Genomic DNA, 21,812 nt, shown 5'->3' with positions numbered 1-21,812 from the left:
CCGCCAGAATCCCAAAGCGAAAAAGCGCCTTGCATTTTCCGTCCGCGTCGTCCGCGGTCATGAGCCTGTTGGCCTGAATCCGTGACGTCAAGCCTACGTATGCGCGGTTCGTCCGCGAGATCTGCGATTCGGTCCGTCGTGTGAATCCACCTTAACCGCCGACGCGCCGGAATCTAAAACTACGGAACCGTTTGCTACTAGTCTTCGGGCCAGGACACCGGTTATCTCTATGAGCCCCTTACTGCTGGCTTTGCGATTGTATCGTTGCGGGTTCACGCGCTGTCATGGCATCCTACAGGGAACTGCATACCGTGGGGCGGGGTGGGAGCAGGTATGTATCCTATATTTTGAGTCAATTTTTTTCTGGCCAGCGAGGGGTGCGAGTGTGGGGGGCTGACGTACAGGCAGCAATACATAGTATACAGGGCATTCTGCGTTCCGTATTTATCTGTCCTGGTTGCAAAAAATTCTCGTGCGCAAACCACTGGTCTATTTCTGCTCAAGCACAGACCACAGGGTAGCTTATGATAGTCTGCATTTTTTGATAAAAATTTTAACATTGGAACTTGCCCAGACTGCCCGTAATCTGAAAAACTGGAGTCGTCTGTGCTCAGAACTTTCATTGATAGGCAAGCAGGATAGCCGATTTGAGAGGCAGCACCATCTGGTGAAGTATAAGGCAACCAATATCCCTGCTCGGAGCTGGGTGTAGGTCTTGCAGTACCCCAGGTGGCGCAGCTCCGCTCGCCTAGGAAAGTTTTCAGATACCTGTATATAAAGAATGTTGACACGAAATGGAGAAAGCGAACTAGAAAATTGACAAGCAAATATCTGGACAGCAGTAAGGGGGCAAATCAGCATTTATCGGTTAAGAAAAAGGTTAAAGGAACAGAGAGAGCATTGTGGAAAACAGGGATGCTGACGAAATCGGCACTGGAAACATACCGGACCTTTAAACAGGAAATTGTCAAAGAAAATATCTATGATAATTGTAGGGGAAGCTCTTTGTTGTTTGAGGCCAGGACTGGAGTTTTGCGGACTAAGACGTATAGAGTCAGGTACCAGGAGATAGACACTTTGTGCATTGCGTGCGGAGAGGAGGAGGAAACGGCTGAACACTTGATACTTTTCTGTAAAGGGCTTCACCCTACAGTGGAAGGCAGCGGGGCTGACTTACCCAAGGCATTGGGGTTTAGGGATAAAGAGGGGAAAGTGGATTTTAAGAGGTTAGAAGTAACCAAGCGCAGGTTATCTGATTGGTGGCTAAAAGCAAGACAGGAGTAAAATTTCACAAGACATGGCTAGGTGGCTTGAGCCACCGCCCGATGTAAAGGGTTCAGCCGTATCCATCCATCCATCCATCCAGACGAAAATTCTTTGCACAGAGGCAAGTTCCGATGTTTAAATAATTTATCGAAAAACGCAGATTATCATGAGCTACCCTATGGTTTGTGCTTGAGTCCAAACAGCCAAGTAGTTTGCACAGAAGAATTTTTTACAACCCAAACAGAAGAATATGGAGCACCGTGTATATTGTGTGCTAGGACCTTGTATAGTTTTTTTAGGACTTGTTCACGAAATTTTCGTACCCCCTTTTCTGAAGCCCTAATTTAAAGAGAAAAAAATGCGCAAATTATGCAAGTAAATGCAGTAAGTTTGTTATATCAAAGTCAACCGCTGCAACACCTTTGTTACAAGGAGTTCACAGCACGTGCTTCAATGGGGGCGGCATTGGGGAATTCAGAAACTTCATAGTAGTGAGCAGTTTGCTACATGGAGGTTCATTACATCCAGGTTTAACTGTAGATGCTTACACACATTATTTTTTCATTTTAGTGTTGAAGTAAGATGGTAGCGGTGTTCTCATCCGTTGTGATTGTGTACTCTAGGTCAAGTAATTTTTAAAAGTGAGCCAAATAATCCACCTTGACAGAAACCAACTTGAAAGTTAATTTGCAGCAGTTATAGTGCGCATGCTATGCAAGCTAGCTCTTATTTGGTATGCTTTAGAATGCTAGTTATTTGGCTCATATTGTTTTGAGTGTTTCGAAAGGAAAGATCGATGGATTAACTTCACTCGAACAGAACGATACAAATACCCTCCTTTGGTCCTGACTATTGAAGAGTGGAATTCGCTTCCTTCTATCATTGCGGTTATCGCTGTAACATCATTTCAGACAGCTCTTCTGTCACATTTAGAATCTTGCAGCATAGAGTGATGTGCATTTTTATCTCTTTTTGGTTCACTATTTTTTGTTTGCTTGGGTGTGTGTGTGTTGGCCGTTACATTCTGAGAAATGTTAGACGCCATGTTTCTTAAATTCCGAAGGTGAAGATTTTATCTTTTCTGAACTACTTTATTTGCCTATTGCTACATGTGTAATTCTTTTTACTCTTCACCTACCTGTTCCTATCCATTTTTTCCCCTTTCTCTTATTAATTTCCTGGCTTCTTAGCTTGCTTATTCCTGTTAACAGCGCTCTGCATTTTCTGTTGTACATTTGTTAAGTTTTATTTGATGAATCCCCCCTATGTAATGCCCGCAACATCCGTTTGGGTGTTGAAATAAATAAATTAATTAGTGCTTAATAAAATTATGGTTTTGGTTTCTGCATTTGGCTGATCTTGAAAAATTTAAAGTAGTGCCATGGCTGGCCTCTTTGCCTGAGGATGTCTGGCTGCTACACAAAGTCCTTTTGTGCTTCATGAAATTCTGTTTAAGGATAGCAAACATGTGACAATAATGCAATGCACAATAAGTCAAAAGCTCAATTATATACAGCCCATGAAGCATTTATGCTGTGGCTACATAACTTGCGTGCCTTTCATTGGAGACAATCATAGCTTTCATATAATGTTGCAGTGTACTACCACAAGCACACCGCTACTGGGAGCAAAATATTTATCGTTATCAGTGCATGGCTGAGTGCCCACAGCGGCTGCTCACAAGCACGTCGTCAATCTTTTGGGGGAATGCACTGTTTGCATTTGCCTATGAGACTTGCATAGCAAAGGTTTTTCTCATTCACTCATGGTCTGTGCCTTGAAAGGGTACTGTTTGCCAGTGTAGCTTTACCATTTAACAGGTGGGGTACTGTTAGATGTCGAGTTGCAATACTTTGGATGGCACAGCAAACATTCTAGTGACATGCAATCTCTTCTCTTTTATTAGACTTATAGGGTTAAGCGTGAACATTCAATCAGCACCTGATAATTGGGAAATTGCACACTTGAAGAGGCCAGTAGTATTTAATTCACTAACTTCTGCATATAGTTTTAGGTGTAGTGTACTAGAAATGCCTATTTCATAGTCATGGTGGTAATGAGCGCAGTTTAAGAGGAACCTATGGGTTGATGAAATGGCAACCTTGGCGTACTATTCGTATTGAGCAACAGCTTTTGCAGCATGTATTTGCTGTTCCTGATGTTGGCGTTGAAAATAGATATTCCCATAATTTGTACAGTTTTCACTGCGTGCATTTTTATATGGCAGTTTTGTTGCTCTAGTACAAAAACAGCACAGCTTTTGTGAAAAGTACACAGGATGCCTCACATATTTGTAGAGCAGTCGGCTTGTTTTGTGGGAGTGTCCTGGCACTCCTACTAATGTGTTGAAGGGGCATTTTATTCATCTTTACAGCTTGTGTAGCCCAGAGAGCAGTGTGCAAGTTATGTTGCAGACTATTGTGACTGGTCTGGACATTTGCAAACTAGTTCGGTTCAGCGAAGTTCAACAACGATTTGACATATTGATGTTCACTGATGCTGTAACTATTTTCACTAGCTATGGGTTGGTGCATGGTGGAAGAAGCATGTTAAGATGAAGACGGAACGAAGAAACAACAAGGACGAGTGCTACACTCTCAACTGAACATTTATGCCTGGATAAATAGAAAACGTTAAAAATAGTGCATCATCAAAGGAGCACTCGTCACCAGAAAAAATTCACCTAAGAGCAGAAAACAAGAAACATAGCAACGAAGCTCAGATACTTCCCTGATAGCCCAAAGAGGATTCTAAAAAATGGAATTCCCTATCAGTCAGCGTCATAGAAGGCTGACTGATACAAATTCCCTGTGGGGAGCTTCCATCAATTCCTGGAATAATTGCTCTCGGTGCTGGAAAAGAACAGTCCCTTTTGCAAACAAAGAAGTGCATTTTTCCTTTGCATCAATGCTCTCGCAAGTGTGGCAGTGCTTCGGCAGATTGTTAAGAGAGTCCCCGTCTAGCAGCCTATACGTCGGCCTGTTTGGTCGATGTACGTGGCCCCACAAGATAACAGCAACTTGTAAACCACCCCAATGCAGCAAGTGGTGAACGGTGCTCGTTAATTCTGCACCCATTTTTTTTTTCTTTTTTTCACCATCATCCTGCTGGCTCCGCACCTCAGTGCATATTTTGGCTAACTTTGCAGGAGCAGAGAAAACTACTGGAACTTTGTACCACCCTGCGACATTTTTAAGCTCATGCGGCATTCTGTGTGCATAAGGAATAATTGCAACCCTTCGTCGTTCCCTAGCCAAGTTTTTTGGCCCAGACCCAGCCTTCACCCATTTGAACAGCTTGCTGCAAGCCTGTAAAATCACATCTTTTGGGTACCCAGTGGCCCTAAGCCTGTCTACCTGCACACAAATGCTCTCTTGTAATGAGTGAAGACTGGACTTAGTGATCGCAGCTTTAATACACGAAGTTGCAATACTATTCTTGATGACCTTGGAGTGACCGGACGAGTAGTCTAGTAGTGGTTTTTTGGACCTGGGATGCTATGACCAACATACGTGACTGAGGCGGACAGATAACAGTAAGTCTAGAAACTGAAAAGCCCTGTCTTTGGGGACTTCTACTGTAAAGTTAAGACCTGTACTGCTTTCCTTGGAACAACTTCAAGACATCTACAACACTGTGGCTGAGGCTAGAACCAAAAGAAAACATGAGGTAGTCGTCCACATACGTACATATTTTTTCCTCTTTACGCGCTTTTTCCACCATGCACCTGAGCCACTCTCGCCCAACTTTCTGTTCTAATCGATATGGATTGGTAACCAGTTTCACTAAATGTGGGTTGACTTTCAGATGGTTCTTCGGTTCTTCCAATTGGCACATGATCATTTTTATTGAATACCTTGTATTTATATCTTTCTAACATGGCTATCACTGTTAATATACTTCGCTCCTTCCCTGCAGGGTGAAACTTTGTGAGAGCATAGGGTGCGGCCTGCCCACTAAGAAGCAGATGGATCAGTTGAACCGAATCGATGAAAGGGTCCGAAATGTGGAAGAACTACGAGCTCAGGGAGGTGAGAATGAAAAATGGGGTGCAAGTACAAGCCAATTAGCATGGCTTGCTGGTGGAAATTGCAGTCAGTGATTTTCACATGGGAGTGCGTTGAGATGCTTTTAAACAGCAAAACTTTGTTGATTTTGCATCTGTGTGGAGTCATATTTGGCTTAGAAAATTGGTGCCTCATCTCCAGCCTTTTCTTCTTAGTCTGCCTTGCCTGCAGTTTCCTTGTGTGTCAATCCTGTTCACACCTGATAGAATAGTACACTTCCAGACATGCAGTCCAGCACCAAGGAGTAGTCAAATTAGGATCAGGGCGTGCCACTTGCAAAAGAGATATTCACCTTGCTGCAATATTTGCAGAACTTGGTGTGTTTTGCATAGGACAGTACAGTAAAACCCCATTAATTCGGATTCCATGGGGCCAGAGAAAATGTCCAGTTCACCTGAATGCTTAATTATAAAAGAGACCAGAACTAAGTGTTCCTAATGAAGGTACCCTTGTTTCTAGAAGAGAAATTCGTCTCAGCTATTTCTCATTTCAGTTACATGGTCCAGTGCACACACGCTGTTGGGCGAGAAATTTGTGTGTCAAGAAACAATTTTTCAGGGTTCCGTCACATGATCCAATGCGCACATGTCTAATGAATGAACAGAATATGTCCATTAACCGGAAGACTCTGGTTCAATCCCGGCTGCGGCGGTCAAATTTCAATGGAGGCGAAATTCCAGAGCTCCATGTACTGTGCGATGTCAGTGCACGTTAAAGATCCCCAGGGGGTCGAAATTCCTGAAGCCCTTCACTACGGCGTCGGTCATAGCCTGGGTCGCTTTGGGACGTTAAACCCCTATAAGCCAGACCAAACCAATATGTCCTTTACAACGCTCGGGACACCAACAGCCTCACCCCACCACACACACACCTTTAAAAGAAAACCTGCGTACCTGTAAACAACACAGTGCAGGTATGCAGGGTGTTTTTTGTTTTTTTTTGGCGATGTGTGTTTGTGGGGGGGGGAGGCTCTTGGTGTCCTGAACGTTCTAGAGGACTCTGAAATTTTAGTTCTTAGTTAAACTTCATTCTATGGCTCTCTCTGGGTATGTTGATATTTATCAGGCAGCAAAATATTCATTTATTGAACTTAATTCAGACCACCTAATTCAAACTGACGACATAGGAATCAAAAAGGGCTGTATGATCGCCATTTTCAAGTGAATGGCAGTGTAGCCAAGCCTTTGGGATCTTCCCCCGAAAAATGTTTCGACGCTTTCCAGTTTTCTTGAGAAATCTACCAGTGATGGCGACACCTGCATTTAATTATTGGGCTTCATCTAGCTTATAAAAGCTTCCTTTTCAGTGAATATAGTATCTTTATTGTAAGAATGCGGTAATAAATATATATAGATACAGACTATCATTCAGTAGTCTGTCAGTGCCTTATAAGATGGGAGAAAAAAGCGCTATTCACATTGCCACTTCTTTCTAAAATTTGAGGTGACTTCTGAGTAGTAGGGAGTGTGTACAAACTCTGTAGCTTACATAGTTGGAGTGCAGGTATACAGAGTGTTGGCTGTAGAAACCTTCCAATGACCACAGTCTTTTCACTTCTTCTTTTCTGCAAGATTGATATGACTGTAATCCTACAATCTCGTTGAGAATTGTAGAAATGTGTTGCTAGAAGTGTCCACTGAGTGGGCCTTGATGTCACAGCCCTGGGGCACAGACATGTTGAGGAGCCAAACAGATTTCATGCCTCTCAGGGTTGGAGCTAAGTCATCTTTAAGCTGGTTTAAAAGTGTTATTTCACACGTCTTTCTTACAGTGATGTCGCCCATCAGAGCGCAGAGCAGTGTGCGGCCACAACACGAGCCGTTTCCTCGCAGTTCACACTTGACTTCATCTATGACCCCTCCTTCCTCCGGATCTGAAATGCTGCCTACTAATGGGGCCGTCTCAGGCCAGAAGCAAAGCCCAAAAAAGACACTGAAGCGTGAGCTGGAGTTCACCTCCTCCCCCAGCCAGACATCAAGTGTGTCCGGTAAGGTGAACTGAGGATGATCCAAGCACTTGTGTATGGTCGATGGCACAGCAACGGCATGCCTGTAAAGGGCAGCCTACAAGAACAACCAAAATGGGAAAAAGAAAACAGTTGATATTGCAGGTCATTCCTGAGCAAGAGTGCCCCCCTTTGCTCTAAGGTCTTGCAGACGGCATCAATTCACTCGCCACCAAGCTAAATGTTACAAACGTTATGAATTCCAGCTTCGTCTATTCTACTTTAGAGAAGACCATTTGAAACATTCGAAAAAGCACTTAATAAAGTGATTCACTGGCTTTCCTTTGAAATAGCTTGCCTAGCAGTCATGTGCCTTGAGGTTCCTGCCAACATTTTAGCCTTTCGACACCTATTCAGGAAACTGTGTAACCTTGCTTAGGGGCTGTGGTAAAAGACTCTACTGATTGAACAGGCTATGCATACTGTTAATTTTCAATTTCTCAGCATTTAGTTTCAAATGACTGCACTAAAAACAGTCATTCATTATTAACACCATAATCTGCATTGGTTCCTTATGTTTACAATTACATTAGCAAAAACCAGAATCTGTGACATCATTGCAATATTTGTGGCCAGCGCCATCATATGACTAGAAACAAAGGAGCTATGGCTCTTTTTTTGCTGCTGCTTGCCCATGAACCGTGCTGTGCCAGATATCTTTTTGCATTAATTTGAAATTCAGCTATGACTGCAGAGACTTAAGATGGGCAAACCTTTCCTCACTATACATGCACCTTGCAGTGCTTCACAGTCTGTTTCTCTAACAAATACCACTTTTGGTTTGTCAGTTTTAAGCTTCCTTACCATGTGCACTGAATAATTCGAGCATTAGATGGCCCTGTCAGTGAGTTCAACACAAAGGGCAGAGTAGAATGCTTCTGGTGTAAATTTGTTATTGACATATGACTCTACAACTTCTTAAAGTAGTTGGAGTTTATGTAGTAGCAGCATGTTCCAATATTAGCTTTTCTGTGGGAGTGAGTGCTGTTAGTCTTTTTTCTGTTTCAAAGGTATTGTAGGTGGTCACAATATGCTGTGGATAGGGTGCCAAGGGCAGATGACTTATCACGTAATAAATCAAGAGTAGGTGGTGTCAGCGAAGTGGGCTTTGTAAGTGGGTTCTTTTCACAGAAAATGAACTTAAACGAAGTCGTTGAGGTGTGGAGGCTTAGGCACACTAAGTCTGTCCCTTTGTGTCCACTGATAAGCAGCTTGAGGTGTTTGTGTCACGTATAATGACTTGAAGGAACCAGCATAGGCAGGTTGCAGCGGGATGCGAACTGCATATGGTGCATGAACACAGGTGTGCAATCTTTCAGTGCCGGGCTGGCGAAGCTAAGTGTATTGGGAACACTGATTGAAAAGTAGTGGAATATGTTAATTGTATTGGGTACGAAGTTTTGTGTCCAAGTTGCTCGACATTGTGTGTCAAAGAATTCTGCTGAAAGTGTTGTTCTGAAGTCTAGATATGCACCACAGCACTCGACATTACTTCTAATGGATTTGCTGGACATGCAAATGCCGAGCAGGATTAGGGGCGTCTAGACACTCGTAGACGCTCAGTGCATGCAGTCAGGCTGGAAGTTTCTGGCTTGTGATGATGAAAGCGTTCTAATATGGTGTTGGAGATGGGATGATGCATTCCTGTATGAATGTGTGCATGCTCGGTGTGCATAAGACACCCATGCCGTCATCTACTGTGGTTATGTTGGCTATAGATTGTACCAGCTAATCTAGGCATCCACTTATCAGTGGAGTGCATTAGCCTGATTCATTGCACTGTGATGTTCTCAAGTTGTCAGTTCTGACCATCGTGTAAACTAATTGATGCTCATAAGTAGGTAGGTTAGCCAATGATTGTGGACTTACAAGGTCAACACAGATGACTGAAGCTAGTAGTGGTAGGTAGAAAGGTGCTTTGAGGGGTTGCTGTGTGACAATGAACTTTGCTGGCACTTGGGGCAAGTCAAGGCCAATGCCAGGCGTCATTATGGATGTGTGGCCAGATGAAATGGGAGGTGATGAGGTGCTGAGTTGCACAGATACTACTGTGCGTCTGGGAGTGGAGGGCGTCGAACATTTGTCGCTGAAACTCAAGGGGAACACATGATTTTGTGCAACCGGTGTGCCTAAATGAGCTAAAAACATTGCTTTCACATAGTAGGACATCTTCGAATACTGGCAAGGCATTAATAGTACATAGTTGCTAAAGTTATTGTTCTGGGTGACAGCCAAGCAAGTAACGTTAATGAGAGGGCAGTCAGAAAAATTTGGGTCGGTCTCAGCTTGACAGAGAACTCAACAAAGCTAGATTCACTGCCTGCATGTTCAGTGCTGCACTGAGTTACAAGATGTGGGGGCAGCATTAGTGTGGTCATATCTCAAGGCTTGTGATGCAGTTTGATGGTGGTGAAAAGAGACTCTATGCTTGCAAACTCCAGTAACTTGGGGCCGAGACTTCGACGATAGAGGTGTCCGAGTCTCTATACCACTGGTGCTTGTTCTAGCTTGGGCGTAGCAGCCCTGGCTGTTTGGGCGCTGGTCATTCAATGTCTAAGACAAAATGAGGTTGGAGTGTGCTGGTTGTTGGAGGGAACATTGGTTCAGGCATATGTGGTGAGCATTGCGAACCAAAAATGAAAGACGTATGGGTTTGTCACTTGTGTACAAAATAAATTATAATACAAAATAATACAAAATATAATGTAACCAAGATATTGCAAGGCGCAGTGGCTTCCTCTGCACTGTGGCAGTGCATGGTGTTGCTGGTCACTCTCCTACTTATGAGCGGACAATTGCTAGCCTGTAGAGTAGTAAAATATAATGTTTAACAGAGTGCATGGGATGAAAAATACTGTTCTGAATGCATTTCATGATGCAGAATATTTAATTCATGAACACATTTCCCACAATATTTTTTGTATTCCTCACACTTGTTTTTAGCCCCCTCAGCAGACTTGGACAAGCGAGGCTCGTCATAAGCAGAATGTCATTTTTGGCTCATGAGGAGAGCAGCTTATTGTGCGTTGTCTTGCACCCTGTGCCTGTTTTAAGGTGAAGAGGGCTTGCCCAAAGCATTTTCAGTGCACTAGCACTAAGGCTTCCAATCTCGAAAAAAACCTGTTGTCGGCTTGAAGCTGGCTAGGCCTGCAGAAATATAAAATATGGACGTGACTGTGCCCTGCAGGGTTTCAAACCCACAGTGGCGCTAACACATCAGCTTCGTTGGCCACTGCATGAGAGCACTATGTGGTCACCTTAACCTATCACCCCTTGTGTTTAAATGCCACTCCGTCGCGCTGTGCACTGCATGTCGTCGTCTTCACCAGCTTCCATCCATGCACAGTGGATCCAGAACACACTGCTATTGCCCTCTTAAGGTGCGTTAAACGGTTCCAAAATTTTATAGTGCACTACCACTAAGATCTCCAATAATCAATTTCGCCGATCTTTGCCTGATATTTGACTGATCTTTGCCGATCTTGAAACCCTAGCCTTGAGTCGAAAGCGAAATGAAATGTACTGGGCTCGTGCACAATACTTCGCATTTGGCCAGGTAAGCTAAATCAGCTGTAATTTTTTTTGTATACTGGCAGATGGTAGCACAGGCACTAAATGAACATTTTGGTACCATTTTTTAAAAAGAATTAGTCCATTAGGTGACAATGCATGGTCCTATAGTTTTTACCATTCTTACAGTTTTCTTTTACATTTGTCATATAAACGTTTCAGTATGCTCCCACAGATTCTTCTCAGCTGACCCTTGCTGTTTAGTGCCTTTCAGGTCGAAATACTTTCTAAAGGCATGCCAAGTGCACTAGAGCCATGAGAAATGGGCACTGCACTTGCTGTCAGCAAGCTGTAAGAAGCGACCAGGGCATGCACACTGCAACTCGTGCACTGCCGCTCATTCAGCATGTGTGATGTCTGCACGATATTAGCGACAAAGCAATGTGTCTGGCTGATTTTTCTTGAGCACACACATATGGTGCGCTCATAAATAGGTTCTGCTTTCTGCTTGGCTGAGAGATATCCATGTCCGGGGTTCTTTTGTTCTCACTGTTTCTTTGCTTTGGTTGCTGTTCACCATTATCCTCATTGTCATTGCCTTGCTGGATTCCAACATTCACCTTTCATGGTAGGAAAAATTTCATTTTCCAGTTCATAAAAAGCTAGTTCAATTTAAGATTTCATCTAATTGCTGCAAGGAGTATTCATGTTAGCTGTCCAACAAGCTCATCAGTATAGGCGCATCTGCAAAAAGACTACCAGAACTACTCATGTAAAGATTACCTATCACTCAATGGCCACTGCTAGCAACCTTCGAGTTTCGGTGGTGTCAAAACTGCACATGTTAGAAAGGTGTTGCAGTGAGATCTCTATGCATTCAATATTTGGCTATAAACCTCGGCTCCTTCAGCATTGCTTTCCATGCTGTTACTTCTTCCTTAGACCACATACAACCTTTGTCCGTAAAGTTTCGAGACTGATTTATTTTCTTCTCTAGAAATTATTTCCTGAAACAAATTTTGGTGCGTATGTGTAGTGGCATCTTTTCTGGCTAACCTGAGCTATATATATTAATTGCTGTGGCAGCCGCTAGATGGCACGACATGTAGAAAAATATGTTGTCACTAGTCGTCTGCGCATTCTACTGCGAGTGAATGTGGAGAGATGGACGTCCACCTCGAACAGCGTGTAAACATAAAATTCTGTGTGAAGCTTGGCAAGACAGCCACACAGACATATGAGCTTCTTCGTGGCACTTATGGCAACGAGACATTATTGCGGGCGCGAGTTTTCAAGTGGCACAAGAGGTTCGTTTCGGGGAGAACGTTGGTGGAAGACGACAGAGGCAGGGGAGCCTTTCAACCTCACAGAATGAAAACAACATGGCTGGGATCAGGGAAATCATACAGCAAGACCGCACCATTACAGTCCGCATGCTATCAAATGCTCTCGACATTAGTAAGACAACATGCCACCAAATTTTGCGTGAGAACTTGGGGGAAATGAAAGCTGAATGCCAGATTTGTGCCGCACTCCCTCACACAGGACCAGAAGGACACGCGAGCATCAGTGAGCGCTGATTTGCTCTCCGAGGCAGAGAAGGATGCTGCATTCGTCGACAGCATCGTTGCTGAAAACGAAACATGGTGCTTTCAATACGATCCTCAAACAAAGAGGCAGAGTGCCGAATGGCGGTCCACAAGCTCTCTGGTGTCGAGAAAGGTGCGGTGACAGAAGACCAAAACAAAGATGATGCTGATAGTTTTTTTATGCCAGAGGTCTCATACACCACGAGTTTGTCCCACAAGGGCAGACGATGAATCAGGAGTTTTATATTCGCGTGCTCAAACACATGCGTGATGCACTGCGGCGCCGTCGCCCTGACTTATGAGCATCTGGACAATGGGGCCTTCTCCATGATAACGCAAGGCCGCACACTGCTCTCAGCGAGAGAAAATTTCTCGCCAAGCACAGCATTACTGTACTTCCCCATCCGCCATACTCGCCTGACCTCTCCCCATGCGATTTTTTCCTGTTTCCTCGTGTGAAGAGAGCCCTAATAGGTCGCTGGATGGGGAGCGTGGAGGCCATTCAAGACTCCACGATAAAGGAGCTGACAGCCCTGCCAAAAGAAGCGTTTTTCATATGTTTCCTAGACCTCAAGAAGCGTTGAAAGCTGTGTATAGACTGCAAGGGAGACTATATCGAAGGGGTGCTGCACAAATAATTTCAATGTTAAATGCATTTTTTAATGGACTCAGTCTCGGAACTTTACGGACAAAGGTTGTAGTTCAGTGGAAATGCAATAACGATGACGCCGGTAGCAACAGGGATCCCGGAAGAACCATCCTGGTATATTTTTGCCCATTACTGAGGCGCCAGCAGAGTGCTGGTGTTGTGGTGTGTATTGATGCCAACAGGGCTGAAAGGGTTATTGTCCTTATTAAGCTAGGAAGCATGGGATTGTAATATTGTGACTTGCTGCATCTTTAGTTGCAGTATGTCAGCATGGACTCGGGTACACATGCGTTTTGAAGACACACATACACATGCACCTTTCCCGTCCTTGAAACACACTCGTAATGTGTGATATGTATGTTCTCTCAGCAAAAAATGAAACTTAAGCAAGACAGTTGAACCACAAGCAGAAATGAGAATAGGAGAGGGTGATTTCACTTCTGAGCAGTGAATACTGTCCTTTATAAGTGGTAATCAACCTCACTTGTATTTCATTTCCAGGAGCTAATATATTGCTTTTGTGTTAGCACTTCAGTTCTTTTGTTCCCGTTTCATTCGTTGCTGATGGTACCATTTGTACTGTCAGGATGGAAAGGATGGAATGAAATTCATTGAATCTATGAAGAAAGCACTGCAAAATGCTCCCACATAAACTATTCTGCTCACCTTTGCTGCACTGTGGCCTTCAGGCAGAACAGGTGTTCTAAATGCTCCTTTCCACTTTTAACAGTAGCATGCAATTACGTGCTTCAAGTTTCTATTTAACGGCGCCAGCAAAATATATATTCAAAACCCTTTCATGCATGCGTTATGCTCTGGTATATAAAAAAAATCTTTACATTTTTGTGGGTATATTTAGAACTGCCTATTTCACAAAAACGTGAACGGCTCAAAAAGATTACCCGCCGCGGTGGCTCAGTGGTTAAGGTGCTCGGCTACTCATCCGGAGTACCAAGTTTCGAACTCGACCGCGGCGGCTGCGTTTTGATGGAGGCGAAACGCAAAGGCGCTTGTGTGCTGTGCGATGTCAGTGCACGATCCCCAGGGAGTCGGAATTATTCGGGAGCCCTCTACTATGGCACCTCTTTTTTCCTTTCTTCTCTCAGTTGCTCCTTTATCCCTCCCTTATGGTGCAATTCAGGTGTCTGCTGAGATGTGAGACAGATACTGCGGCATTTCCGTTCCCCAAAAACAAATTTTCAATTTTTTTTCAAAAAGATTAAGAATTCATTTGTGTACCAATCTTCGATGCTTGTGTGTTTGCAGCCTTATACTTCTATCAAGCACATTTATGCCCATTATTTTCTTTATCATCCAAAGCTGGCAGCGCAAGATGAACTCAGCTGCAGAGACCTGTAGTAAAACATTCCACCACGTCAGAAGAGAGAAGTGACAGCACCAAACTGTAGAACTTTGCAACGTCCATCTGGGTTACTTGTTTTGGAAAAGCAATTCTTTTTCTGAGATGCAAATGGCCCTGCTATTCTGTCCAGCAGGGATTTCAAATGTAGCCGGCATTACTGACTGTGAAAAAGCGCTGATGCTTTTAAAAATTTTTATAAGTGACATGCACAGGCATGAATGTCATGCTGCAGAGGGATAAACCGGTTGGAGAATAGTGTCTTGCTACACAGTAGAAAAATATGGAATATGTGTGTTCGCATTTCAATTTGTCTTGAAAATACGTCTTTCATCTTTGTAAATCCTTCAGGTGCCTTAAATATGGTAATGACATGCAGCCTTTAAGTAGTGCTAATGCATGGCACACGCTGCAGTGAGTGGGATTGTCCTGCTGAAAACTTCCTGCTGGAATTGCCCCACGCAGCCATCTCAGTTATCCACTACGTTCAGGAAATGAACAGAATAGTGAAGTCCACAATAATATTGGTCGTCCCGAACTATGCTGAAGATCTCGTTGTGTACGCTCAATTTACAGCGACGGGGCTCACCAGAGGCTCATTTATCCCATCTGGAGCTACTCTTACACCTCAAGACCCAGCCCTGATTTCGACGGGTGCCAATCCCCACTACAAGCAGAATGAGAAGACCAGAAGGAATGAGGAGAGGTCTTTCTGCAGACTGAGCTGAATTTCTCCAGGTAAGTGGAAGCAATACTGATCTGGGCAGTAATGCCAAGTTGACACTGAAGCAGTGACATGTCCAAAATGAGCAGCCTGCAAGAATAAATATGAGAGGAAAAAGTACTGTAACCCATATTGCAGATCATATTCTTGCTCTTTATAAAAGTCTTACAAACTATTTGCAAGACAACACCAGGCCACTCGTGACCAAGCTGAGCGGTAAAAATTTTTATTATGAATTTAAGCTTGAAGGGTTCCACTTTAGAGGAACCCATTTAAAATCCTTTAAGGGGAGACCCGGGTCTTGAAATAAAAAAAAAATGCGAAAATTTCGATTTTGAAAAAATGTCATATTCGGGATGAGTACATTCTAAAGTTTTTACCAAAAAAGTTTCAGTCTGATTTCGACCTCCAGCTACCGGAATATGCATATATTTCATGCCTATGATGCCTGCAAAAAGTGATTTCGGAGGAAAATGCGGTAGGACTTTGTGCCCGTGTCTTCCAACAACCGCATTCCCGATTGCCGCCACCTTGGTTTTGTTTGAAAACTGGGCCCGTGTCATGGAGGAAGACTATAAGGAGTGGAAACTCCGCCGTCTGCGGCGACCAGAAAAGGTCACAAGCCCGCGGCGCCACTATCATGCTGGCGGTTTGGAAAGGAACTACCGTCTGTTTCGGTTGCCAAGGCAACCGGTCGAGCGTGTTGCTCCCGTTCGGCCGCACGCGCCTGACCTCTGTTGAGGGCACTCTCGCGCGCTTCTTTGCCGCTGGTAGCCTGAAGAGCAACTACTGCCACGCTTCAACCATTTGAGCACAGTAAAAAATAAAATGCGTTCTTTTCCATGACCGCTATAAGATGATCTGTAGCTTCTGGTTGTACGCAGGGCTATTGTCTGACACCCGCGCGATGACTATGATTGGATGGGTATAAGCGCTGCTGGCATTCGTCGAAGGCAAACAGGCCTTCACGTTCGTCGAGTATGTGACCACGCTAAGTTTCATCTGCTGGAGGAGAACGCGGGCGTCATACGGCGCAGCGTTTATGACTACACGTCAGCCAAGAAGGCAACAAGCGGCTACAACTTCTCACCTTGCTCACCTTCTCCCTGCAAGACTTGTAACCGCTTTTGCAATTTCGAACAGAGCACCGTCTTAGTCTAGCAAATTCCGAAGGAGGCCGCACTGCGCGTAGCAGCGCTGTTAGTATTATGGCCCTCGACAGGCACCGACAAGAACTGTTGCTGTTTGACTTAAGGGCGCAGAAATACAACTTCCTGGCGTGCCCGCTGAAGCAAACACCCGTGTCGTCTGCTTGTCGTCTGCTTTGAGCGCGCGCCGCCGGAGAGCGCTCCAGAGCCACCTGCCCGGGCGCTGCATTTTTTTTCCCTGCTGCTACTACGAGGCGCCGCAAGGCGCCGCCACTGCATGCGCCCCCGTCGGCGCATACAATTGTGACTTTATCTGGTCGCCTGCGCTCGCTCGCACTGACGGGAGTTTTACCTCCTATATAGTCTTGCTCCGTGGCCCGTTCCTACTGCCTGGTATTACTCACTACTGTGCAATATTTTGGAATGTCCGCATTCCGCTGTCTTTTGAGGCCTCTACAACGACCTCCTAATCGCTGGCACGTGCACTTGAAATGCGATTTTTTCAGCTTAGTGATTTTTGCCAACATGGGTAGTCTTACTAAAGTCTTTATTATGTTTTTATGGTGTAATTTCAATTAATCTTATACCATAGAATTCAGAAAGCACAAAATTGTGGAGCTATGTTGTTTTTTTTTGGTTGAGTCAAACATTTAAAATCTTGTGAACCATAATGTCACCTCACTATACTTCATAATTATGGCAGTTGGGCAAAGTTTAAAATTTTGATATGATGATGTATACCTCAACAACAGTATAATCATCATTTTGAAGTGAATGGCACAGTAGCCTAGCCTCTGGATTCTAGATCCGAAAAGTCGGCCAGTGATGGTGACACTCGCACTTCATGTTTGGGCTTCATCTAGCTTATAAAAGCTTCCTTTTCAGTGCAAATAGCATCTTCATCATTAGAATGCGGAAATAAATATATGTCGATACAGTCCAACTTCAATTAGTCCTCAGTGCCCTATAAGGTGGAAGAAAAAAGACACTTCTTTCTATAAAATCTGAGGTGATTTCTGAGTAGTAAGGACTGTGTACAAACTCTGTAGCTTACATAGCTAAAGTGCAAGTATACAGAGTGTCGCTGTAGTAACCTCCAATGACCATGTTCTTTCACTTCTTTTCTGCAAGATTGATTTGACTTTGGAATCCTACAATCTCGTCGAGAACTGTAGAAATGGGTTGCTAGAAGTGTCCACTGAGCGTCTTTTGATGTCACAGCCCTAGGACACAGGCATGTTTAGGGGCCAAACAGATTTCATGCCTCTGAGGGTTGGAGTTAAGGCATTTTTCAGTGATGTTGCTGATCAGAGTGCAGAGCAGTGTGCGGCCACAACGGCAGCTGTTTCCACTTGTCTTCAACTATGACCTCTCCTTGCTTCGGAGGTGAAATGCTGACTACTTATGGGGCCGTCTCACATGAGAAGCAAAGCCCAAAAAAGACACTGAAGCATGAGCAGGAGTTCACCTCCTCTTCCAGTCAGACATCTAGTGTGTCTGGTAAGGTGAACCGAGGGTGATCAAAGTACTTGTGTATTGTTGATGGCACAGCAAAGGCATGTCTGTAAAGGGCAGCCTACAAGAACAACCAAAATGGGAAAAAAAGTTGATATTCCAGGTCATTCCTGAGCAAGTGTCTGCCCCTCTCTTGCTTCTGAGGTCTTGCAAACAGAATCAGTTCACTCGCCACCAAGCTAAATGTTACAAACGTCATGAATTCCAGGTTCGTTTGTTCTACTTTTGAGAAGACCGTTTGAAACCTTCAAAAAAGCACTCAGTAAAGTGACTCACTGGCTTTCCTTTGAGATAGCTTGCCTAGCAGTCATGTGCCTTGAGGTTCCTGCCAACATCTTAGCCTTTCGACACCTATTCAGGAAACTGTGTAACCTTGCTTGGGAGCTATGGTAAAAGGCTCTACTGATTGAACAGGCTATGCATACTGTTAATTTTCAGTTTTTCAGCATTTAGTTTCAAATGAATGCACTAAAAACAGTCATTCATTATTAACAGCATAATCTGCATTGGTTCCTTATGTTTACAATTACATTAGCAAAAACCGGAATCTGTGACATCATTGCAATATTTGTGGCTAGTGCCATCATATGACTAGAAACAAAGAAGCTATGGCTCTTTTTTTTGCTGCTGCTTGCCCATGAACCGTGCTGTGCCAGATATATTTTTGGATTAATTTGAAATTCAGCTATGACTGCAGGGACTTAAGATGGGCAAACCTTTCCTCACTATACATGTGCCTTGCAGTGCTTCACAGTTTGTTTCTCTAACAAATACCAGTTTTGGTCTGTCAGTTTTGAGCTTCCATACCATGCACACAGAATAATTCGTGCTTTAGATGGCCCTGTCAGTGAGTTTAACACAAAGGGCAGAGTAGAATGCTGCTGGTGTAAATTTGTTACTGACAACGCTTCACAGCTCTTAATTTGTCCTATAATGCAGCATGTCATGATAGGCATAGGTGGGCAGTAACAGCAATACTGGGACTCTTGAGTCTTGATTATCTTGTAAAGAATAACGGACATGGGCATTATTATATGCACAGTTCTCATTAAAAGTTTACAGGATGCAAGGGCCTGAAAACAAATTTATTGTAGAGCTGCCTCGCAGCGAAGTCACATGCCATTCACACCAGTAGGTGGAGCATGCATGTTCTGTCATACTTGCTTGCATCTCAAGCGGTTGATTTGCATGACTGTGCTGAAATTTTGTTTCCTGCATACACACATCTTTTAAACTTTTGCTGCGATCTCTATAAAATGTGTTACAAAAGTTGTTAAGCCATAGCAAGATTCACAGAGTGGCTTCACTGAGTGGCTTGTAGCACATGTTTGTGGCAAGGCACAATGTCAGTCTCTTCAGGCTGGTGCATCATGCTGGTGGGATGGTTTGCTATATGGTTCCTCATCTAGCGAGGAAGTTGCTGATCATACAAGTGACTAGGCACTCCTGAACTATTTTTGAGGTTAGGGCAAGGTTTCGAGTTTTTTTCTTATATCATTATTTCATGTTATACTTGTTCATAAATTTGATATTTTTAATTATATTATTAAAAATGTACTGCTCAAACTTTGAGATGGGCAGTGCTTGTGAACAAGCAAAATATTTTACCTGTGTACTTTCAGTTGCAGTATACAACTATCCTGATTCATGTTTCCAGGCACATGCCAGTTTGCTTAAGTATGTATTTATACACCGGTTGTAAAGTAACATCTCACTGCAAAGTTGAAAAGTATGGAATATACGTGTTTGCATTTCATTTTGGCTTGACTGTGCACACAAGGAGTGATCGACTGGATTAAAAAAAGTTTTTGTATATCTGTTTCAATTCTGTCAATCTTGGTCATGAGCAAGGGTCAGAAAATCAACAATTTCTGTTCGGACATGACTAGGTTACTGAAATCCTGTACAACTGGCCAAAACGCCAACTAGCTCAGCTCCACTGTGGTTTATTAATAACATCCTAGAATTGAAGTGTATGTCAAAACTATGATCCGGCTGCAAGCAGTGTAGGCTAAGGTGGCAGGAGGGGATGGGGTGCTGCCACCTCTGGAGAAATGTTGGGGTGGGGAGCGACCGCCTCCTTGCTACCACTTTTCTGGGGTCTCTGCAAATGACTCATCATGTAATAAATTAAGAGTAGGTGGTGCCAGCGAAGTGGTCTTTGCAAGTGGGTTCTTTTCACACAAAATCAACTTCAACAAAGTCATTGTTGAGGTGTGCAGGCTTAGGCACACTGAGACTGTCCCTTGGTGTCCACTGATAAGCAGCATGAGGTGCTTGTGTCACGTACAATGACTTGAAGGGACCATCATAGGCGGGTTGCAGCAGGATGCGAACTGCATATGATGCATGAACACAGGTGTGCAATTTTTCAGTGCTGGGCTGACGAAGCTAAGTGTATTGGGAACACTGATTGAAAAGTAGTGGAATATGTTAATTGTATTGGGTACGAAGTTTTGTGTCCAAGTTGCTCGACATTGTGTGTCAAAGAATTCTGCTGAAAGTGTTGTTCTGAAGTCTAGATCTTCAAAGCAGCACTCAACATTGCTTCTAATGGACTTACTCGACGTTCAAATGCCGAGCAAGATTAGAGGCGTCTAGACACTTGGTGCATGCAGTCATCAGGCTGGAAGTGGACCACATTTGCTAATCGTCGTCACAGTGTGGAGATGGGCCTTGCCTAGAAAAAAATGTTCTAAATGTTTGTTTCAGGTCACAGATTAATTCTAACAGGTTTAGACACCCACCCATATCCGATTATGGCAATAGTATCTTTTGAAATTCATCAGTTTTTGAGGAACTTACAGGAGCCCATTCATGAAGGTTAAGCATTAGTTTTTAGTTGTACTTTTCTATCTCTAAAGCCTTGAAGTAACCTTTCTCATGTAGTGTAGATTTGTTTGTCTGATAAATTATTAGCATGATGCATACATCATGGTGTAGTAGCTTGTAGTGCAAAACATTAAATAACCAAGCAAATTAAGATTTAGAAAAAAATTAAAAAGTTAATTTAATTGAGCAACCAAGTTTGACAATAAAATAAATTAAAATTAAATTAATGCAAGTGGGACACCAGTGCCCCACTGTAAGTACATATTTTGCATCATAGGATGCAGTGACGTTGAACACCTGTGATGTAGAGCTGGAAGCAAAGAGAAAAGCACTCCATGTGAAATGAGTAGTACGTATGCAGACTGCTTCAGCAGGTGCGATAATGTCAGAGGTTGTGTGAGCTTTGTACAGATACGTGGGGTAAATCTCGTGCTGGAAAAAATTCCACTTAGTGCAGAGGACCTGATGCTTTTACACTTTGCTTCCAGGAATGCAAGTCACCAGGGGCCAGGTCTACCTACCTCCGGAACCTGGTACCCGCAGGCATAGTCCATCAAGCTCTGCTAGTGCCCCTTCTCTCCAAGAGATGCTGACCAGGTGCTTCAAATAAAAGGAACTGCTATGCACCCAGGCACATTTCAGGGAGAGGAGCGGCATGTCTGAAAACAGCAGCCTGCATGAAGAGTGCAGGGAAAACTCGCCACATTACATGTCATTCTGAAAAGCCAGTCTTGTGTCTCCTTCCTAAATGTGTCCCGAATATGTGCCATAATTTCCGGTATACAGTCCGCCAGCTGTACAGTTGAACCTCACTCATTGAAAATTCGCTACATTGAAATTTGTTTCCTAGCATGCTAAGAATCCTTAGAAACGTGCTTCCGTGGATAGATGGATGGATGGAAACAACTTTTATTAGAAAAAAGGAAAGAAAAAATCTTCCAGGGTGGTCTCCTATAGGTCCAGGAGTCCACGTGCTTGTGCCTCACATAAGGCCCGATCGACCAGCCATTTCTGGCCGGCGGGCTGAGCGGTCCGTAAAGCAGCCTCCCAGGAAGAATGAGCGGGATTGGGGATGGGGGTACTGCCTGTGGGGAAGGACATTCCCAAAGGTAGCGGAAAAGTGTGGATCTGGGCACATCACAGGTGT

The 21,812-nt window shown here is 43.8% G+C and overlaps 1 protein-coding gene across 3 annotated transcripts; it reads left to right on the top strand.

Moving 5' to 3' along the window:
- Positions 1-61: 61 nt before the first annotated feature.
- On the top strand, positions 62-21,393 carry LOC144114407 (uncharacterized). 3 transcript variants are annotated; one of them, XM_077648129.1, is made up of 6 exons: positions 64-249; positions 307-331; positions 5,185-5,297; positions 7,105-7,320; positions 15,023-15,184; positions 21,154-21,393. In XM_077648129.1, exons 3-5 carry the CDS (start codon positions 5,234-5,236, stop codon positions 15,172-15,174), a joined length of 432 nt encoding a protein of 143 aa, XP_077504255.1. In that variant the 5' UTR covers positions 64-249; positions 307-331; positions 5,185-5,233; the 3' UTR covers positions 15,175-15,184; positions 21,154-21,393. The 3 variants fall into 3 exon arrangements, with proteins under 3 accessions (XP_077504254.1, XP_077504255.1, XP_077504256.1); XM_077648128.1 differs by having other exon boundaries at positions 62-331; XM_077648130.1 differs by lacking the exons at positions 64-249; positions 307-331 and adding an exon at positions 1,269-1,387.
- Positions 21,394-21,812: the final 419 nt, after the last annotated feature.

Source organism: Amblyomma americanum, chromosome 1 (assembly GCF_052857255.1).
Source record: "Amblyomma americanum isolate KBUSLIRL-KWMA chromosome 1, ASM5285725v1, whole genome shotgun sequence".
In the NCBI taxonomy this organism is placed as follows: Eukaryota; Metazoa; Arthropoda; class Arachnida; order Ixodida; family Ixodidae; genus Amblyomma; species Amblyomma americanum.
The sequence above is the reverse complement of the archived record's forward strand: the minus strand, read 5'-3'. Positions and strand labels throughout refer to the sequence as shown.